Source organism: Sparassis crispa (genome assembly GCF_003851025.1).
Source record: "Sparassis crispa DNA, contig_000002F, whole genome shotgun sequence".
In the NCBI taxonomy this organism is placed as follows: Eukaryota; Fungi; Basidiomycota; class Agaricomycetes; order Polyporales; family Sparassidaceae; genus Sparassis; species Sparassis crispa.
The window spans coordinates 1,347,120-1,373,665 of record NW_020939749.1 but is presented as its reverse complement, the minus strand read 5'-3'; the positions used below and the strand labels follow the sequence as shown (position 1 = coordinate 1,373,665).

The window sequence follows — 26,546 nt, the reverse complement described above, 5'->3', positions numbered from 1 at the left end:
TCCCAGAGCATTTCGAGAACGCTGATCAGAGGAAAATCATGTGCAACTGTTACCTTTCGGTCTGCTTCGATTTGGTACGACGGTCCTCCTTGTGTGCCGAGCCTCTTCGATTTGGCCCGACCTGGGAAGGTGGGGTTTTGACTGGGCTTCAGGGTCAACGATAGTACAGGCCCTTTTCATCTTTATTACGGTGTACGTCGCCGCAAGTACCGGTGCTGTTGTTGGTGCGTCACGATCAGGTATGTGGTCTTTTCATCACCACACTGACCAGCTTTCTCGATCGATCGTTCCCGGTATATGGCTGGCCTACGGTCGAGTACTGCACTCCTTGAACCTTAACGAAACAGCTGGAAAGCTAACTGGCACTACTTGGCTAGCAGACTCAACAAAGAGTATCAGAGCATAAATACCCAAGATCGCAGTGAGGGGTCAAATAGACGTTGATCGTAGACACCCATAAAAGTCGGCGATTCGAAGCCCAAGAAAAGGAAACTCGCTCAGAACAGCGACACCCTAACACCCTGACATGGGAATTGGTACCGATCCATCTGCTATGCCGCCTTGTCACTCCGCCAGCCGAAGGTTTTCCATAGCCGTCCTAACACCCATCCTCTCGGGAGCCACTTGAAGATTGCGAACAAGAAGGACGACGTGCCCAGCGTCATATACCGCGGAGGACGGTGGGCGATGGCCGCGCCAACCACACGGCGCGCGAACTCCTCCGCTGACATCGCGCGCTGCTGGCTCACGTTAACGCGCATGATGATCGCGTCAACGTACGGCTTGTACAGCGAGTCTGGTGGCAGCGCAAGCTGGGTGAGCATGTTTTGCGCGATATTGGAGGTCACACCGCCCGGCGAGATGTGCACGACAGAGATGTTGAACGGCTGGCACTCCATGTAAAGCGACTCGCTGAACCTCTCGACGCACGCTTTCGTCGCGGAGTAGATGCCACTCCAAGGGGTGGTGCTGTGGAAGATGGGTTGTCTGGGTTAGCCTGGGAGAGTGACTGCGGGTGGACATGCACACATTTCACCCGCGATGGATCCTATATTCACAATCGTACCGCTCTTCCGCGAGGCCATATAGGGTATAACTGCCCGCGAGACGCGCAAGATAGAGAACACGTTCGTCTCAAAGACTCGCTGGACAGTGTCTATGGGGACATCAATCAATGGGCCTGTAAGTGCACAGTCACGGGTCAGCAATGCAGCGCACATCAGACGCAACCTACGAACCATGGCAGGGAACCCCTGCGTTGTTGACCACGATGTCTATCTTTCCCTCCTCGTTGACAATGGTTTGGACGACTGTGCTGATGTTCTCCTCGCTGGTGACGTCCAGCTGCAGCCGTTGGATGTTTTCGTGCTTGAAGCCTTCCATCGCCTGCACACGGCGCGCAGTCGCGTACACCTTGCATCCGCGCGCTGCGAACTCCTCGCACCTGCCCGCCAAGGGGTCAGCTTTTCGACTAAGTCCGACACAAATTGATGACTTGCAGTGCGAATCCTATGCCACCCGCGCTGCACCCGGTTACAAGGACGACCTTATGTGAAGCAGACATGATGGCACAAGCCAAGCGGAATTCAGAACGCTGCGAAACGAAGATAAGAAGCGCTGTCAGAAGTCTCCCGAACTTGGATACGCATTTTCGCCACTTTAGAACGCATGAGATCCCCGAGTCAATGCCGATGTAGTGTGCTTAGTACAGGAGTAGGTCTTACTTTACAGGTGGCGTGGATGTTCAAGCGTTCGCTGGGCCGGATATGGGAAGCTAAGAACAACGTGCCGTGATTGATTCAAGGTTTGTAAGGTGATACCCAACCACGATGAGCATCCCAGACGAAAGGTTCTTCCCGTACGCGACAGGCCTCGCTGCCCAAACTGTTGAGAAGCATCAGCAGCCCCAGGACCTCATTTTCTATGCCGGATGGGTGTGCATTGAATCTGACTTTTCATCGCATTATCGTCCGACCATGTTCTATAGTTTTGCCCCTTTGTGCATAGGTCATGGATTGCACTTGAGGAGAAGGGCATCCCGTATCAGTACAAGGAGGTAAACCCATACAAGAAGGAAAATCATTTCCTCGGTGAGCATACATCCCGACACATAAATCCTCTCGTTCACAGACGAACGCAGAGATTAATCCGAAGGGCCTTGTACCCGCGGTCGAGTACAAGGGAAAGGCCCTCTACGAGTCGCTCATCATCTGCGAGTTCCTCGAAGATGCATACCCCTCCTACACACCCCTCTTGCCCTCAGACCCCTTCGAACGCGCACTCGTGCGCCTCTGGGTGGACTTCATCTCAAAAAGCGTCGTCCCCGCTTTCTACCGCGTCATCCAGGCGCAGGACGCGGAGAAGCAGAAGGCAGGGCTCGATGAGTTCAACAGAGTGCTGCGTACGCTCTCGGAACAGGTGAAGGGCCCGTATTTCCTCGGAGACCAGTTCAGCTTGGTCGACGTCGCGCTCGCGCCGTGGGTAGCGCGCGATTACGTCCTGCAGGAGCATCGTGGCTATACGAGGGAGGCGGCAGGCGCCGGATGGAAGGAATACGCGGAGCGTCTCGAGAATCGCGAGTCTGTATTGAAGACACAGAGCGTGAGCCCTTATTATGCTCGGATGTCTTGAAATGTGCTGATAAGAGTCCCATGCAGGACAAGGAACATTACGAGGAGATATATGACCGGTTCCTTCGCAACGAGGCGCAATGCGAGGTCGCAAAGGCTACCAGGAGTGGGAGTGGTCTCCCGTGAAGTCGTACAGAGGCTGATGGAAGACTGTATCACAACCACTTTCGGAGTTTTGATTGTCTTCGCCCTTCTTGTGTGCAGCAGACTCCACTTCATCAGGCTGAGAATCTTCTGCGGAGCGGCCAACCTAAATAGCATCAATGCTATCGATATATATATTAGTGTTGTCAATGGAATACAAGCGTCAAAAGGAAAGGCAAGCATACACAGTTGGAAAGAGCTCTTCGGGAGTCAATCCCATCACATATTGGTCTACTTCTCCTTCCCACTTTTCTCCGTATGACAAAGGCTGGAATGGTTGGTGTTTAAAGTCAGATTCGACGGCTGTAGGAACAACGAAAATCAACATCCACTTGCGTCTAACTCGCTGCTCAACAGAAAGGACGTTAACGCCTTCGAGTCCTTTGACTTTGACTGGATGATCTGGACTGATGGTGAACTGGAACAGGACCAGGGTCCCATCAACGAATGCGAAAGAATCGATACCCGGCAAACTTCCCGGCAGCGGACGATAGTACGTACGCTGCCTCGCATTGCCGGATATCGGGGCGATATTCTCGAAGGTCATACGGGAATTCATCGTCAGGTCCTTTAGTTCCGTAGTGGAACGACTCCGACCCCGTGGGAGAGTCCTGAGGGAGTGAGTGCGTGATGCAATACCGCCGAGGAGGTGATGCGCCATATCCTCGAATATGGTTCCCGTTACTTCTCTGCAGATATTATTTGACAAGAGGTGTTGGTATGTTCGCCGTATGGCTGATCCCAACAGATGTTGCGCCTCTTCATGCACCATGTTCATGATGTATGAGGTGGCGATCTTTCCAATGAAGATGTTTCTGTGGACAACCCCATCTATGGTCGCCGGCTCCACGACCACCAATACATTGCTGGATTCATCCCAAGCATCATCATGTTGGGGGAATAGCATTGAAGGGTCTTGACACTTTCGTAATGCATAACGAATATTGTTCTGGTGCTCCACAGGGTCTGATTTGTATACGATGTGTGCGGACGGACCAAATTGTTGATAGGCATCCCAAAGAACCTTAGTAGTACGAGATGCGGAGGTCTGTAGTGGCCTAAAACAGAATTTGATCAAATCTTCGTAATAGCTGCAAAACCGCCTGACATACGCTCCAGCACATATCTCAGACCAGGACCACGGTTTCATGACATACTTCATAGCATTTTTTTGTTTGACCCATTCCTTGTATCTGGAGAGTTTCGGCGAAGAGGAAATGACGGTCTTCCACCTCAAGAACTTCGCGCTGTTCCACGTCAGCGACTCTTGGGATTCATTCAACTCAAACAGAATCCATCCTTCATCCACCGCACCGAAATCCCCTCCGGGTACATTTCGCCCGTGTATTTCGCGCATCGCGGAACGTAAATCTCTGGGCGTCATGTCCTCCGACGTGAATTGGTAGGCACCGGACTCTCGAAACAGATAGCATGACCTTGGATCGGTGGAATAAATCGTTGATCGACCCTTGATGAGCCGTTTGATCAGAGCGTACAGAAGGAACAGCGTCTTCCCTGGTCGCGCAAGTCAGTTACATTGTCACTTGAATTCGTCGGGCCGTATGCCACGCACCAACACCGGGTTGCCCAATCAACATCACAGGCCTCTGGTCTTTCTCAAATGTCTCCACTGCATCTACATACTCCTGTCGAGCGAGTAGCATGGGCTGAGAGGTTATGAGAGACTCGGGCAGCCACGACAGGTCAAGAACGGTGTAGTCGATGGCAATGTGAGGGATATCGTCACCAACAGCTGACGCGGCCGCCTCATTGTTATCACCTTCCACACTACCTCCCGAGGAATCAACCTCCATAGCGTTGGACTCCATCGTATCCCGCAAATCTTCATAATCTGGAATTGAGCGACGCTTCCGAACGAAGACTTTGCCCTCCCCGTCCCCTTGGCTTCTCCACAACTCGCGATATAGAATACGAAAGCTTAGGTCATCTTCCTCAAAATCCTTGTCGTCGGCGGCGAGATCAGATAGGTATTTAACCACCATAACCGCACGAGCAAGGCGATTACCGCTAGGGCTCAGGAGGAGGTGAGGGGATCCACTCACCCAACGATCTTCCGGATGCGGCAACTTCCGCGATGTAATTTCATTGCACACTTTCACTTTCACGTCGCGTGTCCGGTAAGACGGCGTCGACCGCAAATTCTTGGATTTTTTGTCCGGAGATGGCGTCTAAGGGAATTATCCAGGGTCCTAAAAAAGCCTTGGTAATGACCTATTTTCTGCCGATCTGAATATTCGGGGGAGGAATAATTACTCTAGCAGATACACTCTATTACGTGAGGACGAGGTGAAATCAAGAACAACGTGGCTATTAGTATTCTTGATTAGTATGTCGTCATACTCAGCAGAAGATGGCATGCACTCTCCGCGGTATTGCTGCGTAGCAGACAATCCAACGAACCACTATGAGCATCCCAGATGAGAAGATATTCCCCCACGCAACTGGCCTCGCCGCCAAGACAGTTGAGCTGCATCAGCAGCCCCAGGATCTCGTCTTCTATGCCGGATGGGTGTGCACCTAATCCGATTTTTCATCACATACATCTGACCGTTACTATAGTTTTGCCCCTTCGTGCAGAGGTCTTGGATTGCGCTCGAGGAGAAGGGTATCCCGTATCAATACAAGGAGGTAAACCCGTACAAGAAGGAAAAGCGCTTCCTCGGTAAGTGCACACGGTCACGATGCATGCAACCACTGATTTACTCATCCACTGGCCACGAACGCAGAGATCAACCCGAAGGGCCTTGTTCCCGCGGTCGAGTACAAGGGAAAAGCCCTCTACGAGTCGCTCATCATCTGCGAGTTCTTCGAGGACGCATACCCCTCCTACACGCCGCACCTCCTCCCCTCAGACCCTTTCGAACGCGCATTCGTGCGCCTCTGGGTCGACTTCATCTCGAAGAGCATCGTCCCAGCTTTTCACCGCGTCATTCAGGCCCAGGACGCGGAGAAACAGAAGGCTGGGCTCGAAGAATTCAACAGGGCCCTGCGGACTCTCGCAGAGAAGGTCAAGGGCCCGTATTTCCTTGGAGAGCAGTTCAGCCTGATCGACGTCGCTCTCGCACCGTGGGTCGTGCGCGACTACATCGTGCAGGAGCATCGCGGCTATACGAGGGAGGCGGTCGGCGCCAGGTGGAAGGAGTATGCTGAGAGTCTCGAGAAGCGCGAGTCTGTGCTGAAGACACAGAGCGTGAGTCTTCACCATGCTCGGATGTCTTGGAGTGTGCCGATGATGACATGATGTGCAGGACAAGGAACATTACGAGGAGATATACGCTCGGTACCTGCGCGACGAGGCGCAGAGCGAGGTCGCGAAGGCTATCAGGAGTGGGAGGGGTCTCCCGTGAAGCCTTGAAGCTTGAAGTTGTACGATTCATGGAAGACTGTATTACGAGAGTGTTGTACTTGTAGTTTTGAACCATCGTCCTCGAATGAGCGCCCTGTCGCTTCGACTTCACGCCATCTCCGCCTGCCCTCTGTAACTTACGCCAGCTGTGGTGCACGAGCACTCTGCGCATTCGCACGTACAGTGAAGTTCATGATCCTGGGTCTCTCAACTTCCTTCACTTCGACTTCAAGAAGAACGATTGTCCGAACCAGTTTTACTGCGAGAAAGCCCCCCACCATTTACTCTTCCGCATACTCTTCCGCACACCACACGCACACGTCCATGGCGACCTCCGACACTGGCTCGAGCACTGCAGCGCCATCGGAACAAGACAATCCTAATACTGAAGCTCAGCTACCGCCGCTCGTCATGCAAATCGTTGTCCGCCGAGACTTGCTCGATGTCCGTCTCTCCATCTGGTTAGGAATGTGCTGCCACTGATCCCCGCCCTCGACTGACCGTCTGCTCCGATTCAACTGCGATGCGTGTCTTGATCTTGGTCCTTCTGGCTGCTGCGCGCCCTACTGTGCTACATCTCTTCGATGGCGGTGGTGGATCAAGTCTGAGGACTGGGGCGTCGGGCCACTGATGGCGCAGGCTGCACACGCTACAGCTGCGGTGCGCATCTTCGCGCCTTACTCGATACACATGCAACTAAGGTCCACGGCACAGGTGCTGCACGAAACGAAGGACAGACCGGAGACCCAAGCATACCTCGACAATCTCACACACATGCGGAAGGTCCGTCCACCCTTTCTCTACGGTATAATCCATCTCCTTTGACCCTTCCCAGGTCGTCCTCCAGGTGCCGCGTACTGTCCCCCCCAAATAGCCTCGTCTGACGTGTTACCTTGCTCTGCTCACTTCCAGACAGCGGACAGGAGCAGCATCGAGCGCCTGCACACGCTCCTCGCGTCCTGCACGCCACCAGTGCCGCACCATCTGTGGGTCGAGCAACCTGAAGACGTCCCGACGTGTCTCGCGCTCGCGCCGAATCGGAGAGAGTCCACCGTCAGGAAGGCGTTGGATAAGGCGGGGTGTCGGCTGTGGAAAGGCTGATCCTAGCAGGAAAACTGGACGTCGAGGATCATATCGGCGTGATAACAGACGCCGTACGAATGTCACGGAGTGCACTGGCTTGTCGACGTGGGCAGAACTCGACCGGTGGCGAGGATCTGTCCACACAGAGATTCAGGGAATGCCAATAGATTGCTATGTAGGAACTGCACAACTGTCCGATACTCGTACACGCATATCTCACTTTGACAACATAACGGTTAGACGGACAACAGGAATTCGAAGAGGGCGTCGTCGTGTGAGCAGGCGACGGTCGCTGAGGAGAGTGCAGACTAGTACATCTCGAGGCTCATGCCGTCATGGATCTCGTAGTCCGCGAGCGTGATGTGGTCCTTGTATATCGTATACCTGTGGCCCGCGCATCAGTGTTCACGCGCGTGGAAATCGGTCGTGGTAGGGGCCCACCATTTCTTGAGCTGGATTTTCGTCCAGTCCGTGCCCGTCTGCGCCGCAATTAGCTTCTTCAGGTCGCCGACGGTGTCGTCCGGGCTGCACTTCACGCGCACTGTGCGGGTGGCCCTAATTAGCGTATGATTGAAAGAAAGAGGGTCTATGTACCTTTGCGCCCTAGACGATCGTTGGCAATAACCTGTTCAGCACGACGGTATCAGTGAGTTGCACGAAAGTACGTGGAGAGATGGTGCTTGTGGATCAGCAAGGATCCGAACAAGAGAGAGAACAGGAAAACTAACCTCAATCAGCGCCATGGTCAGCAGGCTTGGTGGATGTCGAAACGAGGTCTTTCACGGCGCGCAGCCAGAGGCAAGAGGAGAGAGCAGCTTTGACTCGGAGTCGGAAGCGATTATGTAGATAACCTTGATCCGTTGTAATCTGGATCTTATCTGCTTTACATGATCCCCGAATCTGAAAGCGCTAATTTAGTGAAAAGAAATAATATATTCTATCACGGCAGTACAAGAACTACAGGTTGACCAGGCGGGTGCACCACTTCCGAAGGGTCCTGCTGCACACCCTCTGGAGTACTCGAGCCTGCTTGTTGCGCATCCCCGGCTTCACCAGCCACTCTCCCATCCCAGCGAACGTCGACGATCTGAACCTGCTCTCCCTCCGTCTCCACCTCAGCATCCTGCCCTGCGACCGCCTGGACGCCCACCGCTTTCCTCCGATCTGTCACCTTAATCCGAGGGAGCTTGACATACCCGCACTCGATGGGTATCAACTTCCACATAAGCCTTTCTTCGCCTCCAGGCAGCAGAATAGGTATTCGTCCGCTTCTAAGGCCGGCTGCAACAAATCCGTCAGCGTTATCGGGCTCCAGTTGTACAATTACGTTTGCGCCGTGCGTCGGATGGCGGTTTCGAACAGTCAGGTGCAGCGAAATTGGGTTGTGCAGCTTCGCAGTCGATGGCGCTTCCAACAGTGCTATAAGCCCGTCCATGGGTGGCCGCAAGGAAGGGAGGTGAAATCGGGTGACTGCCATAGTGCCGTATAATCCATCAGGCATGATCCTAGTGAAGGCATGAGTATGCACTACCGTATTACAGGGGTTGCACAATACCTCTTCCAAGAAACTTGGTATGTCCCAGGTCCAGCAATTGCCTCCTCTTCGGAGTATCGCTCATCCGGGGCCAAACTGATGCAGCATCGTTCACAAAGCTCATCTCCTGGAAGCCATTCTGTCACAAAGTCAGAAGCCGGCCCCTTCCACGTTATGAGAGATATACCATCGAGACGGTCATCTTTCCCTTCCTCGATCGAGCTAGCCACGATCTTTGCGAATGGACCATCCTGTATACGGTGGTGAGACATATTGAAAACGCAGCATCCGCGGTCTCTGTACCTCTCTGTTCAGACTGACGTCTTCAACCACGATGCCTGGCGGAGCTAGACAAGTCATGACGGTCGTCACAACGGCTTCGCCGCCATCTCTGTCGTCCCAGAAGTCTTCTTCGTATGTCTGCAGGTCTGCCAGGCCAGGCTGCGCTTGCAGGGATCGCCTGTACACGATCCGGTGTTCTACCTTGATGGGGTCCAAAGCAGGGACAATCAGGGTATGCAGCACTTCCCCTCTATCCGCGGGTACTGTGGTAGAGGCAACGTCCGGCGACGCGGGCTCTGAGGGCGTGGCCATCGAAGGAGTACGAGACTGTACAGAGATATCGATGATCCTGTCCGCGGCAACGCCCCTGCACCCGAGATACAATGTCTTCACAGCGCTGACACCTGGTGCCAGAACACCGAATGAGACACCCTTAATCAGACTCGTGGATCGTTCGTCGCCGAGGCTGATGAAGTTCACTGATGGGATCGTCAGCGAATCTGTACGACGGCCTTCAAGTATGGTACCAACGTTCATCCACTTCGTCGATGTCAGTGGGCTGCAGGAGAACGTCCACGACAACATCTAGTTCCTTCCCATCTGCATTGGTTACGTCCAACACGATCGGGAAATCTTCTCCAATGTAGGCTGGCGCGCAATGCGATAGAGTTACATGCACCGCGTGGCGTCGATGGTGAATACTGAGACGCGAAAGTTATTCATCGAAGACAAGTGGGAGAGAATTGGGAGCGTACGTAACAGTAGAGCAGTGATCTCTTCTGATAGGAATGAATTGCACAGGATCCAGTGATGTCAGCCAGCGAGACGGCGACAAGTCCACGAGGGAGGGATCGACGAGATGCAAAGGGACCTCGATAGACCATGCCCCCTCCTTCATCGTTAATGCGAGTTTGGAAATCTGTGTACAGGTAAGGCGCTAAGTCTACGCAGAGATAGATGTTGCTTCCCACCTTTACATTTGTCGGTACATCAGAGGATACACTGCCGGCGAAAATGGTCGTCGTCCCAGGACCCCACTGCAGAACACCGTCGACCTCCTTGCCGTCAATCTTGCTCTCAGTCGCGATGATATGCCCTAGCGCGACCTCGCATGTAGGTGGCACTTTCTCTCCTTGGCCAGCGCGAGAGTGGCGGACAGTGATCGGCGGAATGTGAGAAGAGAAATGGATCTTTAGTGATGTCCAAGGCAGAGATGACATAGGAACGCCTGGCCGCGAACTAAGCGACAATTGGAACGCTGCAGCCTCTCCGACATTTACGTCGTGTTTCCAGAACACCATGGAAGAATTTACTACGACGATTTCAGACAAGTTTGAAATTGTGTGGTGGAATGAGCGAGAATCACCTACATAGCGGCTCCGAGTCCGACAAGTCGATCACGAAGACCTCATCAGGTGAAGATGGTACTGAACTCTGACCGTGAAGTTAGCACCATGACACCAGCATCAGCCACCGAGCGCACCTTTAGGACCGCCAGTAAGTCTTCCTGAATCGCGTCAGCATCATCCTGATGAATATTCATGCCTGACATATTTGGTAAGTACTCCAAGCAATGAAGAGGGTTCGACAAACAAACCGTGACCCAACATCTCAAAGAGCAGTCGAACACTCAACTCCACGTCACCCATTTGTTGCGCACAAGCATACCATGTCGATAACAGCGGTTGCAACAAAGATTCCCACTTTTCACGACGGTAAGTCTTTGCTATCCGTTCGAAGAAACTGAAAGAGATCAATGTGAGACGAGCTGAGAAGTTGGGTCTCCGCGACGTACCGGACCGCCATGTCGAACTTTCCTGACTGGTGGTACGTTTGCGCAATGAGACACGCTATCCAAAGTGTCAAGCGGCCTTGATTCTGGCCATTAGACGTATTATACTTCTTGAATAGCTCGTACGATCGCGTGTATAGCTAAGATACGGTCGTCACAACTCAGGAAAACAAGAGTTACTCGCAGAAAGGGACGGACCTCAAGTATGAGTGCTAGATGGTCGACCTTTTTTTCGTTGGTATAACCTGGGGTAGATGTTGACGACTTGGCATGCTCAGGGTAACACCTCAGTGATTAAGATCGGAAGTACCCACCTCCGCTTCAAGAGCGCTCAGGAAGCGCTGCCTTCTCCTCTCCGTGCACCGCGCAGCCATATAGTAATAGAAACCCGGATGTTGTAACGCTTCATAGGGATTCAGACCCATAGCTCGCAAAGGATCCACGTCTATGAGGTTGCGCTGAATACCATCAAGAACTTGCGTCGTTGGTACTGCTGCGACAGAAGAAGACCATTGAGTCGGGAGCTTGAGTGTCGAACGCGTGCCTTGCTCAAGTAATTCTGCAAAGACCCGGTGTCTGCTTAACGCAGTAAGCGAAGACGATAGAATGAAGCCTTCATTGAACTCACTGCCTGGCTAACCAGCTCCAGAACTCGAAGGTCTCGTCACCGATGCCCCAACCTCGCGAGAAGTCCGCAAATCTTCTCATATGATTGTTGTGATGTGAAAGAGCTAAACCGTGCTCGTTGTTATACAAGTAGAGTTTGCAGATCTGCCAAGAACGGTCAGTAGCCATCGTTCCCTCATTTGCTAGATACAGACTTTTAAGCTGATGCAATCGGCCAGTACTTTCGCTTCTGCCCACCGTTTTGTCCGAGGTGGCAGGATGGCAGTCGAGCCGAACATAATTAAGAGGGAGGAGTACGCATCTTGATAATGTCTTACGGGACAATAATGAACTACAAAGCCGAAAAGAAAAAAGCGAGCAGCGTACTTCAAAGCGACCTCATACTCTCCACGGAACTCTGCGAAACAAGCCATCTTGTACTCGTATCGTACCGTCCAACCCTCGGAGCGTAATGGTCGCGCAGCATTAGCTGCACCGATGGGTGAGTGCGGCACAGCGTAGGAAGCGGTAATTTGAGAGTGTCGGTTGCGTTTGCGGCGCACGCGTTTCGAATGATTGGTATAATACTCCAGTGCAGGCTCATAAAGTGCCTCTTGCAAACTTCGAATAATTATTCACCTAAGAAAAGGTATAATTCATAACACGACCTTACCTCCGCACAAAATCACCAATCTCAGACGAAGTAACTGGACTGAGGACAAACAATGCTGCACGCGGATCCAACCCGCTTTGTCGTCGAATGTACGTTAGGCGAGCATCCAACGATGGGTCGTCTGTATTTCGCTCACATTATTATTCAAACCTACCAGAGATTGACGAGACATACCCAACATCCGCCTGCTTGCCATGAGCACCACCGTCAGTTTGATACCTCTGTCATTCGTGCTCCTCTTCCGCTGTGCGATCTCAGTAGCTAACTCCGCATCCCTGCGGCGCTCTTCAGTCTCTCTATCTCGGGCTGCATCCACTGCATCCGAAATGGCACTGGGAATAGGTTGCACGTATTCGAATATACGGGTGAACACTACGAAGACAGACGGCACAAGAGTAGTGTGCTTGCGGATCCAGATTGGTGCAATGAGGCCGTCGGGGTATAGCGGAGAAGTTGGTGTCAACGGAGATAATGGCGAATGAGACGCGTTATACTGAGGGTCTTCTGGTGGTAGCAGTTTCCGAGGAGGGAAGCGAACGTCCTGGAAATTGCCACTCCGGTCGTTAACCAGATACAGGTTTGCAGGATCACCCAGAGCGCACCTTATCGACCAAAATGACTTGGAACGTTTTCGTTTTCTCAGCGTGCCAGACAACTCCCTTGCGCTGGGAATTGAGCGCGTCACGTAACCGGCCAGATAGTATGGCAAATGGATCTTGCGTCTTCTCTGGATGGTCTAGTCCTGAGACAAACATAACTGGAGCTAGCTGCACAAGTAGCTCAGGAGGATATGAATTCATCTTAAGCAGGTATATTCGTACAATACCGACATGAAGGGATGGCGCATCCGAGTCTGTGGGCGACGCGTAGACGCTCTGGCTAGCTTTACCGTGACCGGTATCGAGCCGCCTTTATTGTTGCCTTTTTCGATTTTTTTTTGTAGTGCGCATGGCAAAATTAATTTAATTAATTCGAGAGGAAAGAGAGAATACGTGACAGGCGAAGGCCTGTCCAGTTTGAGCAAAGCATTCGCAATATTTGTATGAACTGTTCCCCATCTTTACGGTTGCTAGAGTGCTGTACATGTAATTGCAATACACAATTCGAAAACACGGATACTAAACACAGCTCTAAGAACGATCATGAATACCGTGGCCTTAGAACACCTAGGCGTTCACCGCCGCTAGGCCACACTGGATGCAATTTCCAATAAGTTGGGGGGATTACACAAAAGTTATTTGAAAGATAGAGTGAATATGTTTAGTGTAAGTTGCACTGCTTATGAGAGACTTATCTGACAGTTATCCTAGAAATGGAAAACTTATTATGAAGTTATTTCTACTTTGAGATAAGTTTCAAATAACTTTTGGATAAGTCTCTTGAAAGCAGTTCCACTTACATGAAGCTTATTTACTCTAGCTCTCAAATAACTTTTGCATACTCCCCTCAACTTATTGGAAATTGCATCCAGTGCCATGTATCGGATGGTCTCTACGCAACATGTAACAAACGAAGCCACATATTGAGTGCACTCACGTGACATGCCCCTCACTCGAGTTATCGAGTTATCGGGCCCCGACATCCACCTAAGGACCTGTGCCATCGTCGGCCTGTTGCCCAGGACAGCATCCAAGAGTCGGTTACTGATCCGAAGCAACCGCTCGCGCGCCGGCGATAGTCTACAACGGCGGCAAAGTTCTTCAACGACTTTGCCGCACGACCACAGGTCTGCACGGATCGGGTTATACTGCCCTCGACCAACCTCCGGAGCAATGTACCCTTCCGTCCCGACATGACCTGTGAACGTATGGCGCGGGATCCTTACGCGAACGGACAAACTAAAGTCGATGATGGTAAGCCATCCATAGTTCGGTGGGATGATGATGTTCTGCGGTTTCAGGTCTAAGTGCGCGACGCCGTGGCCATGCATGAAGTCAACGGCTTCGAACAACTGCTATACGACAAGCCATAGATAAGAATCAGGATCCTTGAGCGAACTGAGCCGGCCTCCTGCAATGGGCATCAATATGGTCGTCCCCCCATCGATCGGCCAGATGCGAACAGGGCGTATGGTATAGTTAGTTGGGGCATCGATTCTATGGAGGTATTGCAGAATCTACAGTTCCTTGGCTCCGTCTTCCACGAACATGAGATATCCAACAGCAGAATCGTCCTCCTGTCGTACAACAAGCGCAATATGGGGGTGCTGTCGAAATTCTCAGTACATGTCGACATCAAACGCGGGACATTCCGCAAACGTACTCCGAAAGCAACATACGACACCCGTAATTAATGTGATCGACAACCGACCGGACTTGATCGCTGTTGATGGAAAATTCCCAGATCATCTTCCTCTTGGAGCCCCGATCTATCTGAGTTTGAAGACAACGAAGGTCGCGTACTCCGCCGAGCTCTTCTCCGATGATTGAGAGACCTCATCTTTGAAGCGACTTGCTGAATTGTTAACAGACTTTCGCGTTTCAACTCATCGAGTTCACCCGCAAGCTCGCCCAGGAGTTGCGAGAGATTGCACATTTCACCGAAGAATCGGACGGCTGCATTCGCATCTGTAAGGTCGAAGTCTGCCCGTGCAATATGGACCTGCGACAGTGGAATTTTTATCGGCGGAATGGGAAGAAGTTAAGACAGTACAATCCTACCTGTCTCCCTGAATCTGCTTCGGTCACAATGTACCTTGATGCGCACAAAGAAGCTGCAAGGTAAACCGCTACGACGAAGAACCGCGATTGGGAACGATCCTTTAGGAGGTAGCTGCCCGTTCGGGCAGCAACGATGGCCTCTAGCAGCATGCGGTGTCGGTCTTGTTCATGCTTCTGCGAGATAACGTCAGAAATGACGAAAGGACATAAATGTGTGCGGGAGATAACGCCGAAGTCGCTGTCTGGGGTGAACTTTCTCCATGGTTCTGCCATGCCGCATGTGGCAATGAACATTGGAAAGTTCCATGAAAGTTGTCTCAAATTAAGCTATGAGCTTGAGATGCAATTTTCAAGTATGATATCACTTACTCTTTGTACTCGAGAGGGTCCTGCGGAGGCCTCCACGAGAAGAAGGGAGGGTGAATAAAATATACAGCGAAGGAGCTTGCTTTCAAAGATGATGAGATATTCTGCGCGATTTTTTCTGAATTTTCACGATAACAGCACAGGGCATTGCAAAAGGCGACAAATTCTCCGTCGTTCTGGACATCCACGGAACCAGCCAAGCTGGGCTCGAAAATCGAGGAGAAATGATCTCTATAGGTAAGCGCGATGCGAAGATATTCACTGCTACTCTCCTGATAATAGTCCTGGTGAGAAGGCTTATAGGAAATGAAGAGAATAAACGAACTCGGTACGATCGCTTCCTCGTCAACTTTGTCTCTATGTCTGATATTTCGCGTGGCGTAGGTTGATTGCCACCCACGTAGACCCCACCGCTCTCACGGATATCATCCGCCGACCAGCGACCAGGATGAGCGACGGTGATTTGCAGTCGGCTAAACAAATCGCTGTAATTTTGCTGCAACTGTTCGATCGCTATGCCCGTCTCGTCTAGTGGTACCGTAAGTTATCTTCTTCATCGGTACAACAATAACTCACCTGGTGGGAGCTTAACTAGCACGCAGATGAAACCCACTTTGAATTGCTCTGCGAACTGTTCTATACGTGTGTTAGAGTCGAGCGGCTCCAAATTGCCTTCCGCCACACGAGATTCTAACGGCGCATCATTCCGTACTGGCTCTTTGAGCTTGAAATAAGTGAGCTGGGTAACCGTAAGCAGTGCGAGCTTGTTCTTCAGGGGGACGGAGAAGGATCTGATCCAGTGGTAGATCTCCATCACGACCTCCCTCCTTTCCATTTGAACGGAGATAACCTCGCCCTCTACTAGAACAGAGAACTTGACCAGAGCTGTCCGAAATGTCAATGTTCCTGCGTTTGAGGAATGAGGAATACAGAAAGCAATTACACATATTGTCGTCCTGAACTTGGTAGTAAGTTAGAGAATACCAAGCGCCTAGCCGAGCCAGCCAGCTGGGGAATGTTGGGTGGTCTGCTTGTCCTTGTTATGGTTCAACCAAAAGCGGTATGTCTCCGTCCGTTTTGAAAAGATCTTGTATAACATATATTTCCGACTCAGGATCCCATTTCCTAGTATATGGCCCGTTACTGGTACTATCGATGATCCGGATGTGCCATAATATGGCACTTCTGGTCCCGCAGCACGACGTCTTGCTCGATTGTCTGCGGCATCTCAGGTGATGTTTCTGTAGTATACAGAGTACTATACACCATTTTTTCGGATTTTTTTAGCTGTATTGGACACCTTGGAGAGATGCCGAGGTGTGGCACCAGCCAAATACTCTTGCAATCCCGAATTTCTTGGGATCCAAGTGAGCTATCTTTGCTTCCCAAACTTTTACAGTATTAAATTAGGGTATTTACAACTCTCTGTCTATAATTTTGAGGGAATCGGCAAGAGGATCAAACCACAGAAAAAAATATGGCACTTCTGGGTCATATGGCATATCCGGGTCACTGATAGTAGGTGTGGCCTGATACTGATACTGATACTGATACTGACCGGACTTTGAATTACATGATACTTCCTAATGCGGAAGGTTCTGTGAGTGCGAGCGTTCGAGGCACTCACTTTGCTTGCACTTTGCGCTCGTTCTTTGCGTATATTGTGTATGATGACTCTTCTCTTGTTCTATCGAGATACTGACGTCGTTCCTTCGGCTCGGCTTGTCTCTTCAACGCCTTGCGTTTAGCTTCCCTAATCTTCTGACTCTCTCGTGCACCAACATTCAGTGGACGAAGAATAGATTTGATCCCCTCGTTATTCGGCACCAGGGTACTCACGCATCCCTGACGGATCTTCATGTAATGGCATTGCCTGCGAGTATCGCGGATATATTCCGTGTATTCGTCGATGCGACAGCAAGCACCTCTCTCCGTAACATAAAGCTATACACTTCGATTCAACTTCAGGATATGGAGACAATCGGATTGGGCAGGTTGTGGCAAGCCGCGGGCGCATCTCTTCGTTTGCTGGAGTTCAGTATCTTTGCCAACGTCAACCTTGACTCAGAGAATTGAAGAACACAGTGGGTAAGTATTTTCCACACATCTTGTGTTGCATGCCCTCATCCATTATTATAGAACAGCATCTCAGCCTTGCGCAGAATGTTAACCTTACCGTGCTTACGATGGGGCTTATAGTCGACGATGACCCGGACTACTCCTGGTTACCCATATTTCTACATCTCGTGGATTTCACGAGATTATATTCAATGTGTGGATCCCGACCCAATATCACGGCGATCCAAATATAGAAGGAATAATCCAGAGGGTCCTCGATTTGATTTACTGCGATTTCATTGAGGAGACACTCTCCCTTACGAAGTTTGCCAAGTTGGAATTAATCACACTCAAGATCCCGAGAACAACTGAAGCCTGGAAATGGAACGAAGCACTCTTGACTCGGTTGTCGAAGTTGCGCACACGGAATATTCTGTGTTGTAGTGTGCGTGTTATTGTTCGCTCAAGGTGAGAGTCATGTTGCTGAATATCTCCTGATTATTATTTAGGCGTAGACGTCGAAGAATAATACACTGGTAGACCAGGGCCACAAGCATCGAGTTAGAGGATGGCGAGGTCGCACCACACCGTAAATCTATCGTGGTCATATTCGCAGCTGTGTTGGCTTTATGTGGTCTTTGGTGGAAGGAAGTTTAATTGCGATATACACGTTCCAAGAAATATACACCATCATCCTCCACCGAGATCTCTCTCCGACAATCAGCACAAAGACGAATGTCGTCAACGGCGGGAGCCAAAAACCCCCGACGTAATTGTAGACCTGTTGTACGTTAAACACGCATTCAGTCTTTCCTCTTGAACAAATAATGCCCCACGCCCCATCTGTGAAACAATTTGACTGGGTCAGCAGGTTGTGACATACGGAAGTCGACGCACTCTTGGCCATCGTTCATGGAAAACAACTCTGCACATGCCATGTAGAATACTCTGAACCTAGATGAAGCGCGTGTTAATCCTGGACCCACAACGAACTGGGGCGCAGTTTTCACCCAAGAACAAACCTGTAGAACATTTTCGAGCCCTCTTCACCGTCGAGGCCCTTTTTCTCTGCGTCCATCTTGAGCGTCGCAAGACCCACCGCACCAAACTCGTCCTGCCGCTTGAGCCAGTCCTCACACGTCTGCGCGTAATGCCTGCCATTAATATACCAGCTACGTACAAGAGACAAGTCGTCCTGGAAGTAAAGCTTGATGATAGGTCAGTGAGAAAGGTTACTTTCAAGCGCCCGGGCTCAACGTACGAGGAGATCGTGAGAGGGCATGGTTCCACCTACGCCAAAGGGGATCAACCAAGACTCCGTTCAATTGCAGAGAATATGATGGACAGACCAGAGAAGAACATGCTAGCCATCCAGCCATTGCCATCCTCGAAATCATACGGCATAGTGCGGTGGCAGAAGACTTGTATGAAGACAAGCGCATTTTCGGCGGCACAATCTGGGCGAAGCCAAGACGAGATCTTGGCCATGAGCAGCTTGTAGTTCTTCATGTGCTCAAACATCTAGCATAAACTGCTGTGAGAACACTTCAGTGCGCCAGGTATTATTTGCACCTCTATGGATAGGATACGGTCAAAGCTACATGAGGATTGTTAGGAAGAAAAACTGTGACCCGCTCATTGTCACTCACTGCTTTGAGCCTTTGAAATCGAAGATGTTGATGTCTGCGGTGATCACCTAGATTATTGAGTTGAAAGCATGGTGAATTATGACATGCAACACCTCGTTACCTCTATATTAGTGATGCCTCGACAACGTGCTGTTTCCTCGATGTATACTCTCTGGGTGGTTGAGTTCGACAAGGCCGTGATACGCGAATTTGGGTATTTCTGATGATAACGGTCAGCGTTCGTTTTAGCTCGGCCGTTGGACAGACTAGCCTGAGCCAGACATAATGTCAAACTACCCCATCCTTTCAAGCTAAAGGATCAGAGCGTGCATGCACATTTGGGATAAAGAGTCGTACCACACCCTAGATCGAGAACGTCTTGTCCATCCTTCAATTGTGCATTCTTGCAATACATCTCCAGCATATGAACTTCAGCTTCTCCCAGTGTCTCCTCTCCAGTTGGATAAAAGCAGGAGGAATACTTAGCGCAGGGCCCCAAGCAGGACAAGATGAAACTGGTCGACACCTGCAGATACGATGAGAGGTGATTATATGGGAATGTCAATTACTAACTTCGTAGTGTTGCTTGTTTGCTTTTTCTGTGAGATCTGCGATGGCCTTTCGCGCGCGGGCGCGTTCAATCCACTCCATCTTGGCGGCATGATTGGCGTCGAATGAGCCGGTATCAATCTCACGAAGTCTCTGGCGACATAAGGCTCGTATGACTGGGCGTATAACAAAATCTGGAATAAGGCCCTATCGTTCCAGTAGTTAATAAGCCAGAGTCCTGCAAAGTTTTGTCAGCAAGAATGTGTTCACCTTGTCCAAGGATGAGTAACCAAGACATAGAACGGCTTCGGTCACTGGCAGCGGAAACATGGTAGTCACGAACGAAACGTCTTCCTGTCTGATCGAGTTCGTATACCAGCGTCAAGGTAAGGTAGTATTTATAGTATACCAGCTGCCTCGAGCAACGAGCCGCCATCGCCACTGCCATGTCGAAATAACTCCCCGTTACCCAGAGCTCCGAGTAGCAACTTGAAGGAGCTCGGCTTCCATTCTCGGAAGACGCGAATGGGCAAAGGTCCACGTGACCGCAGAAAGTGGCAAAAATTTAATTAGTTTCTCTGCCTCTGCGTTCTACCACCAACTCACTCCTGCCAAGCACCAAGGGCTCTAAGTCCATCTGCTTGAAACTGTCGTCCATTATTTTATGCATTTGACTCAGAGGACCTCATTTCTTCTACGGCACACCAGTCGTGCCCGAGGCTCAGCCGCTGTTGACCGATACACCACCATACGCAATTTTTTCAGGCAGCAGCAGCCCACTCGTGCAATTACACACGCCCGAGAAGTCCATATCCAATTGCAATCCCGCCCATATTTTGCACTTTCAGATGCGTTGGCGCGTGGACATGCGTTTGGTACGCCCTTGACCTGTCGGACGTTCTCCGTCATGGCGTGTCGAAGAGAGGAGCAAAAACATTCTGGCTTACAAAACTCGGGAGAGAAGCAGAGTCGGACATCTTCTACCACCACCGAGCGTCCTGAAGATCAGAAACCCGAAGAACCTCCACCTGTCGGCCTCGACAACTATCCACGCTTGTTTCGACGGCTTGCTGCCTCTTTGCCTCATCTCCACCGGCCAACCAGAGACGACTTTCTGCGTGCTTCTACTGGATTCTGGCAACGTGCTCGAGTGCGATTCAAGTGGCTCACTATCCGCTCATTCCGCAAGTACAATGCCGACGACATCTCGGCTTTCGTGACCTGGTTCTTCATGAGTCAAACACTTTGGCTTTTTGTCGGAACGTGAGAGCTATTGTACTTCTGTTCTTCCCATCGTCTAACTCACAATACATTCAGTACTACCTTCTTCTCTGTAGTCTTCACAACGTTGAACAGTCTACGGTTACAAGGTGAGGCTTCTCCGGATGTCATGCGTGAGGAGTAGTCTTTTTTAACTTAATGACAGAGTACGTCGCACGCGCCCTCAGCGACTACATCACTTCAGAAACAGGAATCACTATTATCTTTGAGTCTGCGATCGTTCCCAAATGGAAGGATTCACGGATCTCGTTCAAGAATGTATATATGACGCGCCGTCCGAACGGTGGCAAACACACGGAGCGCAAGAAACCAGACTTGAATGTGGGCTACTCGGCGGCATTAGGATATGACGTCAGCAACCACCCGTCCAATCACCACATTTTTGACGAGGATGAAGTGAACATAGAGGACATCTCGGATGAAGATACAAATTACTCTATGTTTGACTTGAGTGTGGAATCAATCGACGTCACTCTATCTTTTGCTCGTTGGTTTAAAGGTAAAGGCCTGGTCGCAGATGCCGTCGTCAAGGGAGTACGGGGAGTTTTGGGTACTCATTAGCACATTTCTTATCGGGAGTCAAACTGAACTATCGTCTTCAGACCGTCGCTCCGTGACGTGGGATCCTGACCATCCACTTGATCCTGCATCCTTCCGACTTGTCGGACAGCCAGGCGATTTTGAGCTGGAGTCCCTTCAACTCGAAGATCTCCTCGTCACCGTCTACCAGCCAGGCGGTTTCAGGCCATATACAGCGTCCATTTTCCGTGCGGATATCCGAACTTTCCGCAAGCAGTGGCTTTTCTATGACTTCTTGTCCGCGGAGAATGCTGTCGGGCAGTTCGACAACTGCCTGTTTAGTCTGCATAAGCCGCAGAGTATTGGACGTACTACAGAACAGGATCTCATGGGCGGCAAGTGGGGGCGCATGGTGAGCCAACTTCCTATATAGCACTTCCTTCAGTTGACCTCGTTACTGTGAACAGTCACGCTTCCGCATCGACGGCGTCAACATCGATCATCTGCAAAGCATGACAACGCAAGAAGGCCCCTTCTCGTGGATCACCTCTGGCAAGGTCGACGCGGTGCTGGACGTCAAATTTCCGCGCGACCCCCAGGACGAGCTTGCGCTGAACGCCATCCTGGGCGAGCTTGCGGACGCCATCACGACGGCGGCTGCGTCTGTCTCCGACTACATCCCCGGCCAGCGCGAGCTTGCGAAGCCGCCGCTGAGCGCGCCCTCAGATAATGAGGACGTCGCGGAGGACACGCCCAAGGTGGTCATCGACATCGACTTGCGCTTCCGCGACCTTAAGGCAGCCGTCCCGATATTTACGTCTGACTTGAGCTACGTCAATAACGCACTTGTGAGACCCATTGTCGCGTTCATGAAGTGCGTTACCCCTTGTTGAATTCGTTGACATTATTGATTGAGCTCGTCGTCAGTGCTAACCGGACTTTGGTACCCATCCGCTCTCGGGTGGTCACGGATCTCAGTAACTTTGACGGATCGTTGACGGTGAGCTATTCCTTGCATTATACCTCCCATCTTAATTCTAACATTCCGCTACCACAGATGTGGGAAAGTCAGTCATAAAATCTCTTCATTATCATGTACCGTTAGCTCACGATTTATTCTTATTAGCCGGTCTTATGGATATGATCTCATTGAAGGTGATCCAACCTCAAAGTAATCCTACTCGCATGCTGACACATTCTGCTAGGTCTACGAGGCAATGGCGTACCATGTCATGCAAGCTAACTTCAATCGCCGTGTAAAAGCGGTCAGTGCATGGAGCCTGCAGATGACAGCGAGCGCCATCTTGTCTGCCTTGCGGACCTTGATGGACCCCATGGCGGCACACCTGCGCGAGCTGTACGACCAGGGTCTTCCTTACGATGCTGTACTTCTGATGCCGGGGAATTTCCCTCTGACAGAATAAATTCCTGACTGCTTTGTCAACACAGAAGTCATCCGAATCATGGTGTTGTGTGACCGAGAGGGTTGCGACGCGGGTAGTCAAGTCTCCAGGGTGGAGCTCAGGGTGTTGGACTAATTAAGTAAAAGCGACAGTACAGATAATCTACATACATCCTGTTGGAGAAAATCTACAGACATAAATACTGTATCCGATACGCATACTACTTGTCGTCGCGGTACTTCCTGATGCGCTCTGCGAACGACCCTCCGAGTAGAGTGACGAGGACCATAATGATCACCCACAGCTGGCCGCCGAGGATGTTGTTCGATGCCGAGAACGCGAAGAGGGAGCTGTCAGGTTTCCGATGAGTGTTGGGGACCACTCCGTAGAGATACGACACCCTTCTCACCTGACAACAGTTGGTCCCAGCGCAGCGAGGGACGACTGCGCGAACTCGGCCATGCCGTTTGACGTTCCTAGAGACATCGTTCCAGGCGTATGGTCCTTCGTAAGGATCATGATAATCCTACCACCAAACATATCATTCAGGACACCACACTCTACGCAACATCGACGCGACACTCACGAGAAAGCCATACAGCCCACTCTCGACATGAACAGAGTGAAGCCCACAGCGACCCACTCGATCGCCTTGCTCTCCATCGCGACAGCCTGCTTCGCGACGAACGAGAGCAGCGCCATCGACGCGAACGTCACGGGCCACGACTGCATGCAGGACCTGAACACGGTCAGCGTCCCGAAGCGCCGGAGAAGCACCGGCATTGTGAGTTTCAGGAAGATCGAGACGATACCCATAACCGAGAGTGCTTGGCCGATTGCTAGCGGCTTGCGTTAAATTTTTGTCAGCACATTTTTCGAAATAGTTGATGGACATGGAATCGTACCGAGAGGGCGAGCCCGCCATCGTGGATGGGTGTGTACGCCATGAGGACGAACACAGTGTTGAAGCACGACCCAACAAAGCCTAAAGCTGCGCTGGATGCGCAGATGGATCGGATGACAGGGATTGACAATAATGCCTTGATGCTGAGAGGCTTGGCTTGAGTAGTTTGCACGATCTCTCCTTCCATCTCGGAGAAGGATGACTCCTCGGAGAAGAGGACATCGTACGTGACCTTCGTTCTGCGCTTGCTGGGAAGGGTCTGACAAAGAGGAGTAAATATCACGCGGTGGGAAAGTACTATAAACCGCCTACCTCCTCGAGAACGAACACAGCAATAAATAGCGTAAGCATAGCGATTGATGCAGTGACGAGGCATGGTAGAAAGTAAGGATATATTCTCCAGAATGGACTGTCGAACCACCGAGGGAATAGGGTGGCGGGGTTTGCGAAAGTTCCACCAATGAGTGGTCTGCAAAAGCAGGTCATCACTCCGGACCAATGGTTCGCAATAAATATAAATCAAGGCAAAATTAACTGACCCAATAACAAAGCCGAGTGCTGATACGATGTCATACAGCGGGAACGCGGTCGACTGATTGCTGGCATCGGTGATTTCACCCACCACAGAATGAATCGCTCCAGTCGTGCCGGAGAATATTCCAACTAGAGACACAGCGAGCGAACGTGTGAGTGAACCGGAGAACGGTGCGGACAGGTAACATACTGACCCAGAAAGCGCGTCAATAACACGGTCGCAAACGTGCGCGACAGGCCAAACAATAGCGTAAAGACGGCAATGCCTGTCGTACCTAGCACGATCACGGGTATACGCCCGATCCTATCTTACGTTCAAAATCTCGTGAACCAGACACGTATATTGCGATGCGATGGGTGCGAAATCGTACCGGAAATCCGACCCCAGAGGTAAATTGTCAACAGATGTGCGACAGAAGTAGCACTCCCCTGCACGGAAGTTCAGGTATCCCAAACCACGTTCAGACGCGAGCTCAGCATGCTAACCACCACTCCACTGTAGTAACCCGTCTTTGCACCGTCGGACTTAGCCAGTCCCTGGACCAAGACATTCAGATACGGCAGCACTTGCGTCTGCGCGATCGGCAGTATCAGCTTGATGGCATACACTGCGCCCAGCTGCACTTTCGGAAGAGGAGTGGGTCGTGAAGCCTGCGGACTGCGGACCAGGAGGGGATCCGTCTCAATGTCCCCGGCGACGAACTCATCCTCAAGCTGGTCGGTCGACATCTCGAGGGCGTCGAGAGGATATGTTCAGGAGAAGGAGGCAACACAGGGGTTGTGGTCGCCATCTGCACCGCCGCTATGTATACCGCACACTTACGTGCTCGCAGCCACAGATGGCGAATAACATTCGGGCTGGTCACTAGAGCGGCCGCCGCGAGGACTTGGACCGCAAGGGTTTGCATTTGGAAGCACAGATAACATAAGTCACGTGAGAGGCTATGACATACGCAGCTGTGTCTCGGCCGCGAAAGCTTCCGCCCATCTCTGCCAACAACAATCATGAGCACGAACAATTATACCACTGCACCTCCCGCCTACCAAGGCGCATTCGCTGCCCAGAAGCTCTCCACTGTTCGCGCCGAGGATGATGCCACTGAACCCTTACTCGGGAGCCCCCGCAGTGCGCAGGCAGGACCCAGCAGTGGTCCGGGAGCCATCTACAACCAGCCAGCGTTCGGCGATGTTCCAGATGATTTCAAGGTATGCGTCAAGTTCACTAGAGCAGGACTATGGCTGACAGGTATGGTCAGTATGGAACGTCTGTATCGGAGAGTTCGCTCGAGATCAGGAATGCATTCGTGCGCAAGGTGTACACAATCCTCTGTGAGTAGACCAACGCAATCCTCTTAGGTGCCGTACTGATTTCTTCGATTAGTTTGCCAAATCGTACGCTCCCACTCAACCACCTCAGCTCTAGCCGCTAACTTGCCGTTTTAACAGCTCGCGACTTGCATCGTAGGTGGCGCTGTTTCGCATTCGCCAAATGCCGTTATCTGGGTTCAGACTCAGTGAGTGCCATCTTTGAGCGCAGCTTCATGACATCCATACTCATAAACATTGGGTAGCACCTGGGCCTTCTATGTTCCACTCATTGGAACGTTCATTAACCTGGGCGTGCTTTACTGGAAGCGTCACAGCCACCCCCTGAATTTGGCGCTCCTCTCGCTGTTCACCCTTTTCGAGGCTTTCACGCTCGGTGTCACGGTCGCATTCTTTGACAACGTGATCGTCCTTCAGGCATTGTGAGTATAAGCATCATGAATCTAAGGAGTGATCTAACTCCATTGGTTCAAGGCTGATCACACTTGGCGTCTTCCTTGGCTTGACTCTGTTTACCTTCCAATCCAAAGTGCGTCCATAACGTAGTCGAGATGTTCCTCACAGGTATTCACTGACTACCACAGTATGACTTCTCTGGAATGGGCTCTTGGCTGTTTGCCGGGCTAATCGCCATGGGTATGTCTCATATTCAGTCCTGTCGCTGCCATGTAGTTTTAATATTACTGTACAGTGATGACTGGATTTGTTTCGATCTTCTTGCCTTTCGGCAGAACGACAGATCTTATCTTCGCTGCGGGGGGTTGCCTTCTTTTCAGCGGCTATGTTGTCTACGACACCTATATCATCACGAAGAGATTGTCGCCAGATGAGTATATCCTGGCTGCTATCAGCCTCTACCTTGAGTGCGTATCAATCACTTCGCTATGTTACATCGCAGGCTGATCTGTTCTTGTACCTCCATAACAGCTTCATCAATCTCTGTGAGTAATTCATTCGCTCAGGGACATCAAGTTATCCATGGCTGACAAATGTCCGTAGTTATCAATATCCTGCGTCTCCTCAACGACTCGCAAGATCGCTGAACAAAAGATGACCGGATCGAGCGATGCTGGGGAGCTTCTGTAGCTCAAATGATTATTGTAAAGTAAAGCTGGTGTCTCTGTTGTTATCTTGTTCTCCTAATGTTCTACCTGAGCGATGCCAATCTATGTTTTTGTGGTTGCTGGGTGTGCTCCCCTGTAGCAAG

General features: G+C 51.1%; 12 protein-coding genes across 12 annotated transcripts; 5 read left to right on the top strand and 7 right to left on the bottom strand.

The window, feature by feature from the left end:
• Nucleotides 1–551: 551 nt before the first annotated feature.
• On the bottom strand, nucleotides 552–1,564 carry SCP_0304460 (NADPH-dependent 1-acyldihydroxyacetone phosphate reductase; the record flags this gene model as incomplete). Its single annotated transcript, XM_027755839.1, has 4 exons — nucleotides 552–969; nucleotides 1,030–1,180; nucleotides 1,239–1,444; nucleotides 1,500–1,564. The coding sequence occupies 4 exons, from the start codon at nucleotides 1,562–1,564 to the stop codon at nucleotides 552–554; spliced, it is 840 nt and encodes a 279-aa protein (XP_027611640.1).
• A 265-nt stretch (nucleotides 1,565–1,829) lies between these two features.
• On the top strand, nucleotides 1,830–2,756 carry SCP_0304450 (Probable glutathione S-transferase; the record flags this gene model as incomplete). The annotated part of the gene is made up of 4 exons (XM_027755838.1): nucleotides 1,830–1,934; nucleotides 1,988–2,090; nucleotides 2,141–2,601; nucleotides 2,658–2,756. The coding sequence occupies 4 exons, from the start codon at nucleotides 1,830–1,832 to the stop codon at nucleotides 2,754–2,756; spliced, it is 768 nt and encodes a 255-aa protein (XP_027611639.1).
• Nucleotides 2,757–2,880: 124 nt separating this feature from the next.
• On the bottom strand, nucleotides 2,881–4,603 carry SCP_0304440 (hypothetical protein; the record flags this gene model as incomplete). The annotated part of the gene is made up of 4 exons (XM_027755837.1): nucleotides 2,881–2,896; nucleotides 2,960–3,832; nucleotides 3,887–4,289; nucleotides 4,348–4,603. The coding sequence occupies 4 exons, from the start codon at nucleotides 4,601–4,603 to the stop codon at nucleotides 2,881–2,883; spliced, it is 1,548 nt and encodes a 515-aa protein (XP_027611638.1).
• A 596-nt stretch (nucleotides 4,604–5,199) lies between these two features.
• Nucleotides 5,200–6,142, top strand: SCP_0304430 (glutathione-S-transferase; the record flags this gene model as incomplete). Its single annotated transcript, XM_027755836.1, has 4 exons — nucleotides 5,200–5,304; nucleotides 5,355–5,457; nucleotides 5,522–5,985; nucleotides 6,044–6,142. 4 exons carry the CDS (start codon nucleotides 5,200–5,202, stop codon nucleotides 6,140–6,142), a joined length of 771 nt encoding a protein of 256 aa, XP_027611637.1.
• Nucleotides 6,143–6,465: 323 nt separating this feature from the next.
• SCP_0304420 (peptidyl-tRNA hydrolase II) lies at nucleotides 6,466–7,242 on the top strand (the record flags this gene model as incomplete). Its single annotated transcript, XM_027755835.1, has 5 exons — nucleotides 6,466–6,585; nucleotides 6,745–6,801; nucleotides 6,856–6,924; nucleotides 6,977–6,988; nucleotides 7,054–7,242. 5 exons carry the CDS (start codon nucleotides 6,466–6,468, stop codon nucleotides 7,240–7,242), a joined length of 447 nt encoding a protein of 148 aa, XP_027611636.1.
• A 290-nt stretch (nucleotides 7,243–7,532) lies between these two features.
• Nucleotides 7,533–7,967, bottom strand: SCP_0304410 (Ubiquitin-like modifier hub1; the record flags this gene model as incomplete). Its single annotated transcript, XM_027755834.1, has 4 exons — nucleotides 7,533–7,608; nucleotides 7,666–7,765; nucleotides 7,819–7,849; nucleotides 7,953–7,967. 4 exons carry the CDS (start codon nucleotides 7,965–7,967, stop codon nucleotides 7,533–7,535), a joined length of 222 nt encoding a protein of 73 aa, XP_027611635.1.
• A 197-nt stretch (nucleotides 7,968–8,164) lies between these two features.
• On the bottom strand, nucleotides 8,165–12,866 carry SCP_0304400 (predicted protein; the record flags this gene model as incomplete). Its single annotated transcript, XM_027755833.1, has 19 exons — nucleotides 8,165–8,729; nucleotides 8,780–8,897; nucleotides 8,946–9,009; nucleotides 9,062–9,519; nucleotides 9,572–9,741; nucleotides 9,796–9,959; nucleotides 10,012–10,352; nucleotides 10,411–10,474; nucleotides 10,524–10,585; nucleotides 10,638–10,783; nucleotides 10,836–10,972; nucleotides 11,031–11,096; nucleotides 11,147–11,408; nucleotides 11,461–11,603; nucleotides 11,654–11,771; nucleotides 11,826–12,059; nucleotides 12,112–12,232; nucleotides 12,286–12,652; nucleotides 12,714–12,866. 19 exons carry the CDS (start codon nucleotides 12,864–12,866, stop codon nucleotides 8,165–8,167), a joined length of 3,753 nt encoding a protein of 1,250 aa, XP_027611634.1.
• Nucleotides 12,867–14,400: 1,534 nt separating this feature from the next.
• On the bottom strand, nucleotides 14,401–16,084 carry SCP_0304390 (hypothetical protein; the record flags this gene model as incomplete). The annotated part of the gene is made up of 6 exons (XM_027755832.1): nucleotides 14,401–14,712; nucleotides 14,772–15,087; nucleotides 15,141–15,409; nucleotides 15,463–15,665; nucleotides 15,714–16,022; nucleotides 16,081–16,084. The coding sequence occupies 6 exons, from the start codon at nucleotides 16,082–16,084 to the stop codon at nucleotides 14,401–14,403; spliced, it is 1,413 nt and encodes a 470-aa protein (XP_027611633.1).
• Nucleotides 16,085–17,998: 1,914 nt separating this feature from the next.
• Nucleotides 17,999–19,702, bottom strand: SCP_0304380 (S-adenosyl-L-methionine-dependent methyltransferase; the record flags this gene model as incomplete). Its single annotated transcript, XM_027755831.1, has 12 exons — nucleotides 17,999–18,038; nucleotides 18,093–18,149; nucleotides 18,218–18,402; nucleotides 18,457–18,485; nucleotides 18,545–18,716; nucleotides 18,768–18,792; nucleotides 18,845–18,891; nucleotides 18,945–19,043; nucleotides 19,095–19,126; nucleotides 19,181–19,349; nucleotides 19,397–19,579; nucleotides 19,643–19,702. The coding sequence occupies 12 exons, from the start codon at nucleotides 19,700–19,702 to the stop codon at nucleotides 17,999–18,001; spliced, it is 1,098 nt and encodes a 365-aa protein (XP_027611632.1).
• Nucleotides 19,703–20,279: 577 nt separating this feature from the next.
• Nucleotides 20,280–22,604, top strand: SCP_0304370 (Mitochondrial distribution and morphology protein; the record flags this gene model as incomplete). The annotated part of the gene is made up of 10 exons (XM_027755830.1): nucleotides 20,280–20,635; nucleotides 20,690–20,742; nucleotides 20,799–21,203; nucleotides 21,256–21,584; nucleotides 21,640–22,046; nucleotides 22,100–22,172; nucleotides 22,230–22,239; nucleotides 22,299–22,327; nucleotides 22,378–22,529; nucleotides 22,592–22,604. The coding sequence occupies 10 exons, from the start codon at nucleotides 20,280–20,282 to the stop codon at nucleotides 22,602–22,604; spliced, it is 1,827 nt and encodes a 608-aa protein (XP_027611631.1).
• A 191-nt stretch (nucleotides 22,605–22,795) lies between these two features.
• SCP_0304360 (predicted protein) lies at nucleotides 22,796–24,742 on the bottom strand (the record flags this gene model as incomplete). Its single annotated transcript, XM_027755829.1, has 9 exons — nucleotides 22,796–22,925; nucleotides 22,985–23,101; nucleotides 23,162–23,421; nucleotides 23,481–23,738; nucleotides 23,792–23,948; nucleotides 24,019–24,142; nucleotides 24,208–24,321; nucleotides 24,385–24,442; nucleotides 24,500–24,742. The coding sequence occupies 9 exons, from the start codon at nucleotides 24,740–24,742 to the stop codon at nucleotides 22,796–22,798; spliced, it is 1,461 nt and encodes a 486-aa protein (XP_027611630.1).
• A 276-nt stretch (nucleotides 24,743–25,018) lies between these two features.
• Nucleotides 25,019–26,382, top strand: SCP_0304350 (Bax inhibitor 1; the record flags this gene model as incomplete). Its single annotated transcript, XM_027755828.1, has 10 exons — nucleotides 25,019–25,219; nucleotides 25,270–25,342; nucleotides 25,395–25,405; nucleotides 25,460–25,527; nucleotides 25,585–25,761; nucleotides 25,814–25,868; nucleotides 25,924–25,975; nucleotides 26,031–26,202; nucleotides 26,267–26,280; nucleotides 26,339–26,382. The coding sequence occupies 10 exons, from the start codon at nucleotides 25,019–25,021 to the stop codon at nucleotides 26,380–26,382; spliced, it is 867 nt and encodes a 288-aa protein (XP_027611629.1).
• Nucleotides 26,383–26,546: the final 164 nt, after the last annotated feature.